General features: G+C 35.9%; 1 protein-coding gene across 1 annotated transcript; it reads right to left on the reverse strand.

Moving 5' to 3' along the window:
• Window positions 1-204: 204 nt before the first annotated feature.
• pus7l (pseudouridine synthase 7 like) lies at window positions 205-12,856 on the reverse strand. Its single transcript, XM_020926696.2, has 9 exons — window positions 11,961-12,856; window positions 10,704-10,863; window positions 9,636-9,840; window positions 9,459-9,557; window positions 8,416-8,497; window positions 8,018-8,183; window positions 6,699-6,819; window positions 3,714-3,767; window positions 205-1,857 (listed from the first exon to the last, which is right to left on the reverse strand). Exons 1-9 carry the CDS (start codon window positions 12,694-12,696, stop codon window positions 1,498-1,500), a joined length of 1,983 nt encoding a protein of 660 aa, XP_020782355.1. The 5' UTR covers window positions 12,697-12,856; the 3' UTR covers window positions 205-1,497.
• Between the last annotated feature and the right edge of the window lie 4,692 nt (window positions 12,857-17,548).

Below are 17,548 nucleotides of genomic sequence, written 5' to 3' on the forward strand. Positions count from 1 at the left end.
AGGAACTACTAGCCTAGATAATAAATGGTACTGTGCTCATATGATGCACTTTAGCTTGTTTTTGTTCATAAACGTAACTCTGGGCCACGCACCACCAATGTGCAAATTCCTATCTATTGTCTCCATCTAGTGTCTGTTGCAGCAAAGCACACAATATTGACAACCAAATCTGTACAGTATTTTATTACTTATAAGTATGGGTGTAATAATAACTGAAATATCATGATATCGTATCGTCAAAGGGCTCACAATATATCACAATATATCGAATTGCAAGTTCCTTTGTTTAAATGCCTTGTTTTATAGTAGAAACAGTTTAAAAAGCATACGGAACTACATATCCCTTGATTCATTTCAGCACAGACAACATAAAGAAATGTTTTTTAGTTTAAATCTTGAGATTATGACAGTAAGGAGTCGCACCAAAGTCTTGTCAAGGTATTTCAAAAGCAAGAAAAATCGTACCCACACATCTATTAGCTTCTCCAAAATAAATAATAAAATATCGTAACAATATCGTACCGTGAGTTTTGGGTATCGTTACATCCCTACTTATAAGTCATCTAGAATTTGAATATCACTAAATTAAACAAACTTCAAATAACACTGCTCAATATACCTATACTTTGCAGCTGATGTTATCAACATTAGGGTGTGTGAAGATAACTGTAGGCTCTGCTCTGTCTGAAGCAGAAAGATAAAGATAAAGACAGCATAAAGAACTGACTTAGATGGAACAGGTGAGCCGATTTGTGAAGGACTTGCTTCTCAAATAACATTACAGACACTCTCACCTTTTTGTTGAAAATAAAACTCCTAATCAGGACCAGACTATCTTAAAACAATGTTTACTAATTTGCGCATTGTGTCACCATGGTAACTGGTGAATATTCCACCATACATGTGTGTAAAATCCCTCAGTCTTCCAGGTAGAATCTATGGCAAAAGGAGAAATTCAATTTGTCAACTGGACAAAAGTTTATTTTGGTCAAATATTTCATAGTTCATCCAAGCTGCTTCTTCAGTTGTGGCATTGAATTTCTCCATTTGCCATTCCATCATACGCGTTCATGTAGAACACCCTTTGCGTGATGTCACTGCAAAATATCAAAACCAGTCAGGCAAGAATGTTTTATCATAGTTGATTTTGAACAATTAACTAAATATTTTGTGTGAATTAAAGCAAATTTAAGTTCAGTTGCAAAAAACAAGAAATATTTAGTTTTTGTCCCATCTGCTACATGTATTATGAAGGAACATAATGTCTAGTGGATTTTATTAAGAAGGAATGAAATATTTTGATGGCAGTAAAGCACATTCAGCATTTGAAAACAAAGCAATACAAAGATTAAACTGCAAGCCTTTTAAAAATGAGACTTATCTGTTTTTGCAAATTAACTCTTCATTTGTTATTCTAAAATTGTAGGCTACAGTAATACACTTCCAGTTATAAAATGTAAAGGCAGAAATGGTACAAAATGATAGAAGTGTTTCATACTAATTCACCATAAACTTCATGACTTCTCTGAGATACACAGTGGCATAGCAGGAGGGGAGGAGATCAAAATTTAAAGTCAGATTTAGTTTGAATTGGTCTTCTGTCGCTTTGTCACTCCCCGCTCCATCTGATACCTCTGTGCAGTTATCCGCCCCTTCTCCTCGCTCTCTTTGCAGCTGGTAGTTGAGGTTGCGTGGAAAGGCCAGTAGAGGGCGGTAGCAGCCAGGCACATTCAGTTTGAGGCTGCTGACTCTGAAACGGCAGCTCTCCAGTCCATCTTTGGCCAGTCTCTCTCTGTACCAGGTCCCCATAGCGTTTTCAGGATACTTCACTGTGTTTCCTGGCATCGGGAGGTGGACCTGAAATAAACAAATACATGATTAAAATGCTATTGGTTAATTAATTGGTTATGTTGCATTCACAAGATAAAACAATTGTGTTATAATTTCAGATATGTGGCAGGGGTCTAAGCAGTCACAACTCTATGGCTGATTGACATTTTTGAAAGAAATAGACTACTGTTCAAAAGTTTTAGACCATAAATTTTTACTGTTTACTGCTTACTGTTGGCCAAAATGTATTCTAAACTTTTGATTCAAGAAAGTAGCCACCTTTGGCAGATGTAACAGTATGTTTGTAAGTTGCATGGCTTTCACTCTTTTGTCCAGTTCATCCCAAAACCAGCTCGATGGGGATTAAGTATAAATTGTTAAATTTTGATAACTTGCTTAAGTGTAATCAAATGTTAAGATTATTTTAAATCATTCATAATTCAGATGCCCCCCCCATTGAGAAAGTTTGTGGTGCTCACGTCAGAGAAAACCTGCCAAGCCATGCGGTCCACAGCCAGAGGAGAGTGTAATGATCCAAGATGCAGAACCTCATGTGGTCAATCAGCATTCTCCTATAGAGCCATAAGCCTCTGGAACAGCCTCCCACGTGAAATTATATCATGTAATTATTATGACATGTTTGCACGCCTGGCCAAACAACGGCTTTTAACCAAACAGACCTGTAGGAATGCAGCAATATGAACTGTAAATATGTAAATACTGTATGGATGTTGTGACTGAGACTGAATGGGACTAGTTTTAGTTATTGATTGGCTGGAGTATGATTGCATGAGTATACACTGTAATGTATTTTATTGGCATGTGCGCCATTTATGACATCAACCTGTCCAGGGACTGAAGGTGGAAATTAGCAATTGTGCTGGCCACTCCATGTTTTCAAGTTTACCATCTTGTTCTTTTTTCTGAGGTAGTTTTGGCAGAGCTTAGACTTGTGTTTTGTTATCATTAACTTTTTTTGTAACCTTTGGCTGTTCAGTACTTACCTTTGTACCATTTTAAGCTCTTCATTGGACTTGCCCGACTTGAATTACAATAAATGACTAGAAAAATTAGGGTGTTCTAAAACTTTTGACCGGTTGTGTATCTTAACTAAAAAGTACACAAAGACGCCCCCTGCTTTTCACAGTGCAGCAGTAAAAACTATATAAAGCATGATAGGTTTGGTAGTATAGCCGTCATTAGTAAATCTCTTTATAATATTGATCCTTTACAGTGACATAGCACTGTATCTCTCACAGTGGAATGTTGAAGAGTTTCCATGATGCACACATTAGCCAATACAGTCAAAAAGTTTTAAGATTGTCTGTGAACTTAAGAGAACATAATATGAATTTAAACAACACATTTTCAGGGGTATGTGATCAAAAAGTGTGTTCATGGTCCTGTTTATGATTTTCAACAAAAACTGTGGGTGTGAATAACTAAAAAACTGATGACTAGCTTGTGACTGTAATTTTATGTCAGAGGGACTTTTTTTAACAGCGCAAATCAGCTCACGTATTGAAGTTCCAGCTAAATCAGTTCTTGAATGTGAGACGTCAGAATGTGTTTAAGTAAAGCTCAGATTAAAGTCTAACAAAGCCTCAGACAGAGCAGTGCTTAAAGTTAGCATCACACCCCCCGGGAATGTTTATGACATCAGCTGCAAAGTATCAATAGGCAAATAACTGGAATATTTAAAAAATACTGTACATTTATAAAAGAAAAATCCACATTAAACAGTGTGTTTACATTTTGAACAGTCGCCACATAAAATTTACAGCCTGGCATGCACCATTTGTTGGGTGAAAGTTGTGCAGTAGGGGGTGGCATTTCTTTTCTAAGTATAGCACCTTGTAAAACAGTTGACATAATTAACATACTTGTGCCAGTGTGTAGGCTCTCTCCCTCTCCTCCTCCTCTGTTACCACATGGATCTGGGAAAACAGGCAGACATACAGAAAGATCCAAGCTAATCCATCTTTATTTATATAGCACATTTTACCAACAAGTCTCCAAAAGTACTGGAGCTATTAAGGACCAAAACAGTTTGCTTTTATGGTACAAGCATGAAACTTTGCCAACCCCAGGACTAATATTTCTGGATATGGAACCAAGTCTAATTTAACACTGGAACTGAGAATTGCGCATGTCTCAAAATCAACTACATGAAAATGAGGCTGGCATAAAAAAAATACTGCATAATCCCTCTCTTACACTCATTTGCTTAGTTATCAATTTTGTAATATTGAACCACTTTCTTTTCTAAAGTCTAATGCATTAAGGAGCTCATGTGACAGTTTTCCTTGAGAATGTAAGGGTTGTGTGGGTTTTCTGTGGTTGAAATCCAAGTAAATTAAATATTTTATCTTTCAAAGCCAGATTTATTGTGTTTTTGATAACAAAAAACATTTAACGATCTCTAAAGATCTGTAATTGCCATTTCATATTTCATAATAATTAAATGCTGCATGGAAGCGAGGCCAGACACTGAGAGAACAGTGTTTGGGGTACTAGTGTTGGCCTTTATAAAACTGAACTGAACTGAAATGAGCACTGTGCTGTGGTAAATGTCACAGGAGACACATTGTGAAGTGATATGTTCAGTATCAGCATTTTAGCATGTCATTTTGAAAAAGCAGAAGTATTTGATGAATCACAGCTTCTAAGAAAGAAAGTGAAAATGTCTCAGTTTTGGGAAGAATTTTCACATACTCCATAGACTCTTCTGTTCTGCTATCAGCCCAACTGGTTATGGCCCCTCCATACCTCACTGACCTCCTCCAGTCCCACCACCCGTCATGCAATCAAATCAAAGCACTAGACATGGGGGGACCGAGCCTTTGCCATTGCTGTCCTAACCCTCTGGAACTCTTTCCCCCTTCAGATCAGGAACTCGGACTCACTAAACACCTTCAAAAAAACAGCTCAAAGATCACCTTTTCCTCATAGCCTGTAACCCCCAGAAATGACTGTTTCCTCACTACTTTAATTTCTTTGTCCTGTTATTTGTATTGTGAAGTGTCTGAGTTACACCATATAAAACAGATGTATTATTATTGTTAATTATGTGAGTTGTTCAACTTAAGTTTTGGTGTGCAGCCTGAGAAGCTTCAGTTAAAAACAAAAAACAAAAAAGGACTTCCATAGCCATTGGCAACTCAATAAAATGTCTTATCTTCTCCAGCTGTATTTGTTAAAAGAGTCTGTGAGTGGTTGTATCTAAAATACAAAAACGATGAAGCAATACTAAATTATATGATTTATTTTGTAGGTATCCAGGCAGGGCAATATGGTGCCCTCTGGAGTATGACACATATTTGCCAAAGTGAGACAGAAGTTTACTGATCAACTTATTTTAATTTTAGAATTGGTACAGTATTGTTCTCTAGTCCCGCTCTTTTAGCTGCACCCGTGTTGATCAAAAACAATTATGTATCAAAAATTCAAGTTTCACCGGTGAATAAACAGGTCAGGGAAGTGAAGGAGTAGGTGGTTTATGTGTCTGTAGTTATAACATTATCTGTTTTTTAATAGAAACATTCATGTAAACTCATCCTATTTGAAGAGCTGTGAGTTTCAAAATAAAACTGTCCCCAAGTGCCCAATTTTTTGCCTCAAATACATAGGTTCTAAGGCAGGAGAGGACATTCAGGAAATGGCAGTAAAGGTACAAAATCTATCTATCATGTCACATTTGGGGTGGATGGTTGTGTTGATAAATACATCACTTTTCTATCATGTTTTTTTGTTGTTTTTTTTCACTCGAAGTGCGCTTCATATTTCACACATAATATGCATATACTCATTCATCCTGTTTGCAGACACAGACAGTAATGGAGGTGAAGTGTCTTGTCCAGGGACACAAATACAGGGTTCAAACTACCAACCCGACTTAGTGTCTCTGCCAACTGAGCACTTTCTGCCTTTGAATGAGAATAGAGTCACTGTCCCTGATAATTATCTCATTGTAACTTTGGCCACATAACTCTGAGAAGAAAAATTCAATATACTGTAAATATTTTCTTGAGAAAAGAGATGTGCAGTATACATTTTCTCCCACTTGATGGCTGTCATTGTAAACTGTGCTGTTGGGCAAGACACATTTTCAAGTATTTTTATTAGCGTTTTTTGTACATAAACAATGAGAGTGGGATAATATCACCTATAAAACAGATTTGTTGTTCTTTGTTCCCATATGGCTTTGAAAATTGAGAATACATAAGAGCAGTACTCCAGAGTCAACTTAGGCCTGGTTCCTTATCCAGAAATGTTGGTCCTAGGGATGTTAATAATCTGGCAAAGTTTCATGCTTGTACCATAAAAGTGAACTGTTGTGCACTTTTTGGTCCTTAACAGCTCCACTAGAGTAGGCCCTCCTAGCTGAAAAGATTTACATTTGTTTTCATACTGTGTGACTAATAATATCTCACCTAAAATGCTTCACACAGATGTCAAATACTATTGTTAATGCATTCTTTACTCTAGTGCTACCATTTAAAGCCATGTTAAGTTGACACCTCTGCTGCATCCAATATAAGTATAAAGAGAAAGTCAATAAAGCTGAAACATTCCAATCCGATTTCCTAAGAAGTACCAGTGTTTATAATGGCAAAATATCCGAGCTTCGGTTTATTACCTACAAGTAATGTAGTCACTTTTTTAGATGCAGATGTGTTTAATGTATGAATAAATGAGCTGACTCACTGCCAAATACAATTTATCTGTTGGTACAAATAAAATAACCTTGAGCCTTCAAACAGGTCAAAGAAAATGAAATCTTTCATCTTAGAGCCATTTACATGTTCTCTTGAATGGATAAAATAAACGGATCACCATAAAAGAGTGTTGTGTAGGTGTAAAATTACCTGGTTTGAGCTAGCGTCCGCACTGTCATCCATTGTGCCAGTCACCTCCTGCACCAGATCTCCTTGTTTAACACTATGGCCTAAAGTACTCAGTCTATGAGCAGCAGCTTCATTCCACACTCTACGAACAAAGTAATAATAAAAATTAAAGCCGCACGCAGTGATGATGGACCTAACCCCTGCCACATGGAGCACTACCTCTTTGGTTACTAGCCAAATAAATTTTTTTCTATCGTAGTATACTGTCATTTATTTCCATATTAAGTTATATTATTTTCTTATTTTAATGATATTGATGTCATGATATTAAAATATGAATTGGCTTGAAAACAACTCTTGCTTATACTGCTCTGTCTGGTTTCTTGTGACCAGTCTTAACATTCGTGTCATCTTGAAAACTAACCTATTACTAATCTGTGAAATGTTCTATGTTTAACCATGATATGTCTGACTGTAACCCTTCTTCCCAGGGTGCCTCCTCTATATCTGGTGAAGACCACAGATGGAAACTACTAGTAAGCTTCTATGCTTACTCTGACATAATATGTAGTTGCACAGTTCAGCTAATGTTTGTATTTTTAATTGCTCGTTATTTCATTTTGTTTCACTGTGCACAAATTTCAGGGGAAAAATCTATTAAAAGGCTCATATTGCATTATTTTGTTATCGTGTTCTAATGTTTCCACATCAAAAACATACCTGGAGTTGTGTTTTGTTTCATTCACACAAAAATCCTGCATATTTAGGCTGAGTTAGGGTATCAGACAGACAACACTGATCCACTTTGTGATGTCATGTGGTAATGCAAGAAGTGCTCCACTGTGTTTTTAAACTCCATATACCTTCACTAGAATCATCTGGATAATTTCAGCCCTGGAACTGCCAATCTGTACTAAACAAAAGATAAAAAATACGTATTGACTTGAAAACTGCCACTACGTGTCATGACAAAGTGGAACAGAGCATTTTGAGCTTTGGAGATGTAGACAGACTAAGAATAAAGGATTACTCAAACATGTGTGAATGAAATAAAACACATCTCCAGGTATGTTTTTGATGAAGTAACAGCATTATAATGCAGCTTCATCGCTGTATTGTTATTACTGGCACGAAAAAAAGGAACAGGAAACAGATACATCCTATAAGCCCTGTTCCTTTCACAGATCATTAAAACATACTTTCTATTTATACCAATCACTCTCCACCCCTACTAAGTGACCAACTATACACTATCCTTGTAAAGAAAAAAAAAAAAAGTTACATTTAAAGTTTGTATTTTGTTCTTTTTACATAAGTGTTGTGCTATGGGAAGCTCCTACCTACTGCAGTACGAGTGTAAGTAGAAGATCCTGGTGCTGTGGGGCAGACTTAGCCAGGCTTGAGTACAGCCATCTGGACCTGTTCCATAACGGTTCATAGCACGAAGCATTAGCCGCTCCCTCGCTTTGGACTCCGGCATCAACATCAAGGCCTCTTTCGCATTTCCTGTGGTGGGAAGGCAAAACTAGTCTAATATATTATGGTGTTTTTTTTTTTTTACACAATTCTGTTTACAAAAATCCTGTAAATAAATGCATAGCAAGGGGGTGGAATTTTTTTTATGTAATATATGTCATGTATGTATTTTTTTTTCTTTTGTCTACAGTGTTCAAAATAAAGGATCAGCACCATCATCATGATTTAGCTGTCCTATTAGCAACTTCCAGTCAATAATCACCTGTTTCAAGAAAGTGGCGTTTGGCTTGGTTTTGGGGCTCGTCTCCTTTGTCTGGAGTAAAGAAAAGATGTACTGCATTGACCTGAAATGGCAAACAAAAGATATTTTAAATGTATTATTGCCATTTATAATTTCGCTTTTTGGTCTTTGTTATTATGATATAGTGTGATGTGTGAGCTACCGTACTGATATCAGATAATTCCCCTTGTGGATCACTAAAGTTTGTCTAAGATTTTTTATTATTTTTTTGCCCATGCACTCACCATGTACTATCTACTTTTCTGACTGAAGTGTTATTACTTTGCCAGGAATAACAGTATGGTATTAAATGTATCTAATATTTGTTAAATTACACGTTTTATTGCTCAAAAATACCCTGTGCATTCCTACTGTGAGCGGGTTCGCCTTTCCACTAGGGATGTAACAATAACTGAAATATCGTGATATCGTATCGTCAAAGTTCTCACAATAATATCGTGGACAGTCTCTTTGCTTAAATTAAGAGTTATGGTGCAGCAATAGCTAAAAAAGACAGAGAGAACTACAAAGACCATGATCCTTTGCTCCATTTCAGTGTAGACTACATGAAGAAATAAAAGTCCTAAGCACTTTTAAGTCTTAGTTCTTTGGATTAACTCTTGTCAAGGCATTTTAAGAGGAAAAAGTAGCATATTAACAGTTTTGTTGGCCTCCAAAAAATCTCACAATAAATACCGTACCGAGAGATGTGTATCGTGAAAACATCGTACAGAGAGATTTGGATATTGTTACATCCCTAATTGTGAGCCTCCCCACCATATTGTGAGCTTTCCCACGATATCGCAATAAATATCGTACCATACATTCTGAGACTCTCTGGGCCAATTAAAACCACGAAAGAGATATTACATACATTTTATATCCGATCCAGCACATTTTTTTCAATATCATCACCAAAATCCTATACCAGTATCCTGCCAATCTACCACTAATAATTTATTAATAATAACTGACTATAACTGATGCGTTTTTCCTTCGAAATAATACAAATATTTTTAATTTACCATGTCCTCTTTGAGCAGTGCCAGCCCTATTTGGTCAGACTGGACTCTCTGGGTTATGCCAAATCTCTGTGGACCATAGTAGTTTACAAATCCACTGGTCTGAAATTATAAGCAAAAACAAATGTCATTATGTTTGTTTAAATGAAAGAAAATATTTGAAATTATTCAGTACAGTACCTTGACCGCTTCCATTGCCGCCTTCACCAGGACCTCTGTATAGGCAAGTGGATCGGGCCCGTCATATATGTGTGGTTTTAAGTCCCGAACAACAATATCAAAATGGTTTCCACGAAGTCTCCCAAGCTTCAGAGGTTCACTGACAGATCGGACAGCAAAAAGGTGGATCCCTCTTCGTTCAAACTCTGCAGCCTTCTTTTTCAACCTAATACCAAAACTATTATTATTATTATTATGTAAACATTTCAATCATGGGCTGGACAATATTAGCCAGGCCGGCACCAACTAATGCCTCAGCTCAATTTCATTTCTCTCTAGCGACTAGGTCAGGAATCGGAATACACTAGACATTTTGCTAGGACCCCAGAAGTGCGAGTTCGGGCACCAGCCAATCAGCGAAGAGCCACATATTCTGTGCTGGCAACGATTCCCGAGATCAAGGATTTAAAACCGGAACAAAGAGAATGTTTAGTGAATTTTATCAAGGAGAAAGACGTTATTGCCCTTCTTCCTACGGGATTTGGGAAAAGCTTAATATACAAGTTAGCCTCATTAGCAGTGCATTACATACGTTATGACCAAATAGCAGCGATTGGTTAAATAAAAAAAGTACCCGCCTACCATCAAGCGAACGAAACAGTTTCCACAAAGTAAAGTTAGCTGATGAATTAGGCTAGGACAATATGGCAATTACATACAAAAAAAAGTTCACTCTGCTTGTCTCTATGGAGTTAGATACATTTTATTCCTTACATTGGCAAGCAAAGCTATAATATCTCCATGGAGACAAGCAGGTGACAAGCACTACACTAAAGTCACATAGTGCATCTTTAATTTCACCAGTCACTCATTCAGATAATAACAAAAGCCAAGAAAGGAGTGAGGGAAAATAGAAGGCAGGTGTCTGGGTTTGACAGCTGCATTAAACAGAAAATCTCTGAATCACAATATAACAAATCAGAATTGGCACAAGGTAACACCACAGTTCAATTTTACAATGTCATATTCACCAACTCTAGTTATATTGATAATTATGACATCTTCTAAGCACTGTATATGATATCACACCTCTCTGGAGACACCTTCTTGACCACCATAGACTGGTAGGTGATGGCTCTCTTGTCCTTGATGCCGGCGTAGGTAAAGTCTGAAGGCAGAACTCCAAGCTCAGATGCCATGTAGCTGATGGCTTCTAATGTCTCCAGATTCTCCTTACACAAAGTGAATGCTGAAAGATATGAGACATTTCTGTAGTTTAGTGAAATCCTAATACCAGCATAAATGGCTCACAACTGATAAAGAAAACATGGGCAACTAATATAATGTAATCTTAAAAAGTAAAACTACATCCTTTACTCCTTATGTACCAGTAGGGGTGGGTGATATGAAAAAATTATCACATCATATAATGTTCTATCCTGGAGTTTCATATTTATCACAACATATGTATAATTATATATTATTTAACTAAAAAAAGTGATCTGCTGCCACTTAGTCAGAGCAGGGGAGACTGAAATTTGAGCATAATCTAATTTCTGGAGATCACAGTTTATGGAAATTACATGTAAATAGTTGCATCTGAATGAATGACATAAATGAAACAAAACACAACTCCAGGAGTGTTTTGATTAGGAAACATTATAATTGAGATAAGAAAATTAAAATGCATTGAATAGAACAGTTACTCTAAATATCAAGTGATTAAATGACGTGTTGCCTGTTTTTGGTGATCAGATTTATCTTATCCTTGTAAAAACAGACCACAAAGTAGATCTAATTATTCTAGTTATCATATAATGTACCAGTGTCACAGGTATCAGATAACAATTTGACTTTTATCACCCTAATATTGCCCAGCCTTAACTTACTCCATATATTGATTAGGTGTAAAGATTTGCTTAAAAGGCCTATATTACACTATTTTCTAATCTATTTTATTATGAAAATAATACAAGTGCTCCACTGTCTTTTTAAACTTCATACACTTTCACTAGAATCATTTGAGAATCCAAAAATGTAAATGGTAGTGGTAAATTTGAAAACTTAATCACATCACAAAGTGGATTGGACTATTTTGAGCTTTGGACATGTAAACTAATAATAAAGGATTACTAAAGTTCGTGTAATTGAAACAAAATATAAATGCAGGTATGTTTTTCATATGGTAATATCATTCTAACATGGCTTAAAGCTCACTAGGACCTTTACAGATAACAATATGTAGTACTGTATAGATGTTTTATTTTATTTTTTTTTTTTATTTTTTTGTATTTATTATTACAGTCATTGTCATTTTCCTACAATCTAATGCAGATTATTCCATACCTGTGTAAATCTCTTCTTGCCTGCAGTCCTCCGCTGTCCTCTTCTTGGGCTTCCCTCTCTCTCTCAGTCTCACACAGATGGAAGTTTCCCCCTTTTCTGTGAAACTCTTTGTCTCCACCAGCTTCCCAAATCTTCTGCTCAGATAGCGGTGCACAGCTGTCCTATGTTCCTTATTGTCATCAGGTAAAAAAGTATATGAGGACCCACTAAGTTTATCATCTGTGAATCTGAAAAATGCATCCGCCTCCTCTTCAGAAACCAGTTGCCTGAGCTCTTTGTAGTCTTGGCTTTCTTTAACTTTTATCTCAGATTGATTGGTTATTGTCATCAGAAATGGGAAGTGAAGTTTGACAGCTTTATGCACGTTTGCTCTTTGGTGCTTGTTAGTGAAACAACCTAAACTTAACTCTTGATCTGGCGAGCATCCACTTTTTAAAGAAGATGCAAACTGCTCGAGCTTATCATTGATTATTGGGCCCAAAATTACACCCAAATGTAAACTCTCTGGACTGGGTGGGTCTGATGTGCATTCAGTCTTTTCTAATATTGAAGCATCGAGTTTCTTACTAGAGTGACTAGTTTTCTCAACAAAACTACTGGCCACATCTTCACAAGTAGTTGATTTGCTGACTTGATTTCCAGAAATGTCTATCTCCGTCACTACAAAGTCTCTGGTGAAGTTTTTGATGCTGCCAGAAAACCCCTCGTGTTTTAACATGAAGTAGACTGAAGCCATGGTCTAAAAGTTTTGCTCAAATAAATTGCAAATTTACATCGCTTAACATTATATAACTGTCCTACATGAATGGTTAGTGTTTCGTCTTTGATTCGCAGTAAAATAATTTCGAAATGCAAGTAAATAGTACCACAACTCTACAGTTTGGTGCAGCAGCATGGCATCGTGAAGCAGGAAGAAAACAAATGTCACGTGACCGCCTACGTTGAATTATACTTCCGGGTGTGTTTGCCGCGTGCTTTTGTAAATGTTTAAAAAAAAATAAAAAAAAATAAATTAATTAATTAAAAAGTTTATAGAGAGCTTGCTTGAATATTTCTGCAACTTTGAGTAGAAAAGTAATTTTTGCATTGCTTTTTCAGAAATAATGGCGAGTGGTTCCAGCAGCACCAAGCAGCGGTCTCCAGTGTGGGAGCATTTCGAAAAGATAGAGCCCGATTAGGTGAAGTGTGGTTTTAAAACTCTAATTAATCACTGACCATAAGGACTTAATGGAGGCTAAGAGATATATTTAACACGAGAAAATGTATTATTTTTAATTTCACATGCACGTTTAGCACTGAAAACTACTTTTTATTTTATTTATTTATTATCCTTTAAAGAATCAAGACAGAAGAAGAAATTATCCAAACTTCCAGATCCTTAAATACCAGTTTTCAAAGGGGCATCAACACATTTTCAGTATTAGCAGGGTTTATTGTGCCATTATATATTATCTGCATCTTTCTTAGACTTAAACTTTATTGACCCACAAGGGAAATGATTTGGACACAGTAGCTCTCTCATCACAATATAATATAATCACAAAAACTTTCTTAGTTAGTTAGTTCATTTTCTTCGGTCAATTAACATAATCATACATCATATTACAATGATTGAAGACAAACAATTATACATTTTATGCATGTCACTAAAGTTATTCTACAGACCAAAGGGGTTTAGGCTGAAGTTTAACACTTATTTTGTCACACAGGATACACGATGGCAGAACTGTTTACAGAAAACAACACAAAACTCATCTTTTATGATTGCAGGAAACAATACGTACTTAAATCTTTTGGCATACACAATACAGAACACAATCCAATATATGTTCATACACACAAACACACACTGACCATGTACATGTTAATATTTATACCTATTGGTTTATAAATACACTTAAATATATAATTGAGGGTTACAGTTAGGGCTGGGTATCATTAAGAGGTTGCCGATACGATACATACCTCGCTACACAGGTTACGATACGATACATATCTTGATACAGTGCACTTTGGATTCGATATGATATATTTCAAATCGATTCGATACAGTTCAATAAAAAATAAAGGCTAAATCGTGGCTGTGATACTAAAAGTGTTTGTTAAACCACTTCTTGTGCAAAGTTCATATGAAACACAAACATTTTAATCCTCAAAACTGAAAATGTCAAATGTGTCGCATAAATGAGTTTCCTTTCACTCCACAAGTAACAAAACTGTAGCACTGTAACAAAATAATTTAGTAAAACACATGTAAAAATACTCTTGGTGATATATTGATACAGTAGCCCACGATATCGATACTGTATCATCACATTAAACGATACAATATATCGATATTCCGATATTTTTGCACACCCCTAGTTACAGTTATTCTGTAAGTTACCTGAGGTAAAATATGATTTATTGTATTTCTGTATATTTCTCTCTGATTCTGGTCTTATATATTTATATTTACTTATATACATATTTCTCTCTCTACAATTAGAACCACTGCAGCTTACCACAGTGCACAGCTCAGGGACCCATATCTTCATCTGGAATCTTGGAGAGCATAGTTTAGGGATTAGTTGGTTGTGCATGCTTAGCTTTATGGGGAAATGCAGAACTTGTGGAGAAAACTCACCCAAGCAAAAAGAAAACAAGCAAACACCTCAGAAGGGTAGACTATAGATAGATATTATGTCCACTTTTGGGGCTGCACAATTGATTGGAATAATATTGTCAGCTGTTAAAATAATCGTAATTGCATTTTGATTTTAGCAACATTATACAATCAAAATATTAAACAAGAGTAAACTATTTGTGAATAATACACTTTATTCATGAATATTATCTCCATCCAAAACCCTTCATTCAGCACATTTCAATCTTTATTTGGTTAAGAACTAGCTGACTAACCGAAAAAACAAATCACTAACTAGACTAGACTTGCAGCCATACCCAATTTCTAGTCAAAACTTTTTTCTTATCAGTTTAAGCAGGCTACGTGTTTTACAGTAATCAGTTGGCCAATACTGATCTGAAAATAATCAAAATCGGCAGAGCTTATGAGCCATCGGTTTCTCTGGAATCCAAACAAACAGTATTGGCCATGAAAAAAAAAAAAAAAAATCCAATCTTATTTAATATTTAAATGTATTATTATTATTTATTTAATTTTTTTTCAGGTGCGTTGCTTGCACTGTTTGTAGCAGTTGTCTTAAATCGGGAGCAGCACATCAAGCATGCACAACCACATGAGGACGAAACACTCGACCATGCTGCCGGCTAATGAGGTCAACTCTGAGAATCCTGGGTGTAAATATTTTTATAAACATTTTGACTTTATTTCAACAGTGTAGTAGTAATAATAATTAGTTTTATTTGGTCCTTTCCAGTGACAAAGAAAGAGCAAGTGGATTTAGCCTTGGTGAAAATGTTTGTGTCTCTTCGCTGGCCATTCTCGCGTGTGAATGGAGAAGGATTCAGAGGAATGATGAAAGTTCTGGATCCAAACTACGTGATACCGAGTGCCAAGGAGCTAAAGGCTTTGAGGGATGCACTTTATGGAAAACCCGAAGGGAAAGATCCTAACTATTACTCCTCCTCAAGTGACTCGGAATAAAAATGCATTGGGGACTGTTGTTTAAAAAGCCTGGTTTTGGCTTCAGTTGAAGTTTTGCAGAGTGCCTTCTTTACGGCTTTGCTCTGGAGCAGTACTAGTTCTGGTTTAGAGAGATTTCCCAAAAAGGATCAAGGTGAGAACTCAAGGACAGCTCAATTCTCTGTTGCCTCACAGTTAGTTTTGTGATAAATGGGAGGAACTTTGCACACATTCAAACTGTGATTGTAAAACATGTTTACATTTCATTTTCTATAGTTTGCATTGACAAATATTAAAACTTTATTCAAGTTATTGATCTATAAATTATACTTTTTGCATTTTGTTTTTTATCAGACACACAACCCCCCTTCCTTTACTTTTGTGGATCTTAGTTTTATGTTTGGAAGGATTAGGATTGTCACTTGGCTTGTATCTTTAATTCAGCAACTGTATGTAAGAAGCACTGGATTAAAGCAAGCCAAACGTCTTTGACGGAAGATAAAACTGCACTAATTTTGCAAGGTTCAGAAGAAATTACTCACCATTCAAAAGAAAAAAAAAAGAAAAAATCATTTTGAATTCACCATACATTTGTTCATCTTTTTATCCAGAAACAATCCGCTTTCATCAGAACTGTTGGAGAGTGTTATTTCACTTAATAAAAACGTGTAGTTGAGTATAAACAGATGTGACTGGGCAGACGTCAGTGCATTGATTTTGCGACTCCTCACTGGGCCCAAAGTCATCTGCTAAATCTCAGCTGGAGCGTATTTGTTCAGGGCAGAGGTTGCTTTCAATACTGTAGTCTTTTACACAACTTCCTGTCTTTGAGGGGTGCACAAGGGTCTCTGTTCTGTCACCAATAGCTATTTATTCTCTTAATACTCAAAGGACCATAGTTAAGATTTCATAATCTCTGTTCATACTTAGTTAGAAGACCAGTTCCTTGCATAACATTTTAATCTAGTTCTGTCCATCTGTTTAAATAACCACCCAAAATAGCAGTGCAGCTGTGGGTCTGCCGTGTCTCATGGGAACAAAAGTTAAAGGAATTTGCAAGCAAGAAAAAGTCATCTTCAACATTCCTGAAAATGTGTTTTGATTGGGAAATGTCAAACAAATATGTAACAACACAGCCAAATAGACCAGTAGTTGTGAGTGTGAAGAAGATAAATGTTTTTTTTTTTTCAGTGGGACAGATGTTACGTATTTTTATTTACATTCTTTTGTGCTGCCTTTTTAATGGAGAGAGAAAATTCCAAACATAAAAATATGATAAGATAACTGATTTAAATTCCAATTAAATGGTTCACAAGTAAGAGTACTTTGTGCTAGCTCCAAGCCAAGTTCAGATAAGGATGGGCTTCTTGGCTAAAAACACTAATCATTGAGAGGGAAGCTAATAAAAAAATATTTTGACTGTGGAAATAGTTACAATCTCATAAAAAATATGGAAGTGGAACAGAGTTAGTGTTGTCACAGTACAAAAATTTTGTACTCAATTTCGATACTTAAGAATTGACTTGATGCTGAATACCGATTACAGTATCACAGTATACAAAAATGCTTCCTTTTCAGTAACAGAAAGTATTTTTCAACACAGAGTAATATTACTTTAATCAGGTTACAACAGGGCCTTAATATTGTTCTCATAAAACTCGTAATCATACAAAAACCTCACAAAATCTCAAATTTTATCACTTTTTTAATGTGACTTTTTCGTATTGATACCTGATCAAATGTATCTAGTTTCAATATTAGTGTTAATATCAATTAGTATCTGATTTTCAATACTTTTGACAACACGATAACACAAAACAATAGGGATGTAACAATATCTGAGTCTCACAATACGATATCATCACAGTATGAACCTGACAGTACAATATTTATTGTGATATTTTGTGGAGGCTAACAAAACTGTTAATATGCTTCTTTTTCCTCTTAAAATGCCTCGACAAAACTTAACCCAAAGAACTAAGATTTAAAAGTGCTTAGAACT

The sequence above is a fragment of the Boleophthalmus pectinirostris genome, unplaced genomic scaffold, assembly GCF_026225935.1.
Source record: "Boleophthalmus pectinirostris isolate CB_2022bp ecotype Guang Dong unplaced genomic scaffold, ASM2622593v1 HiC_scaffold_18, whole genome shotgun sequence".
Classification (NCBI taxonomy): Eukaryota; Metazoa; Chordata; class Actinopteri; order Gobiiformes; family Gobiidae; genus Boleophthalmus; species Boleophthalmus pectinirostris.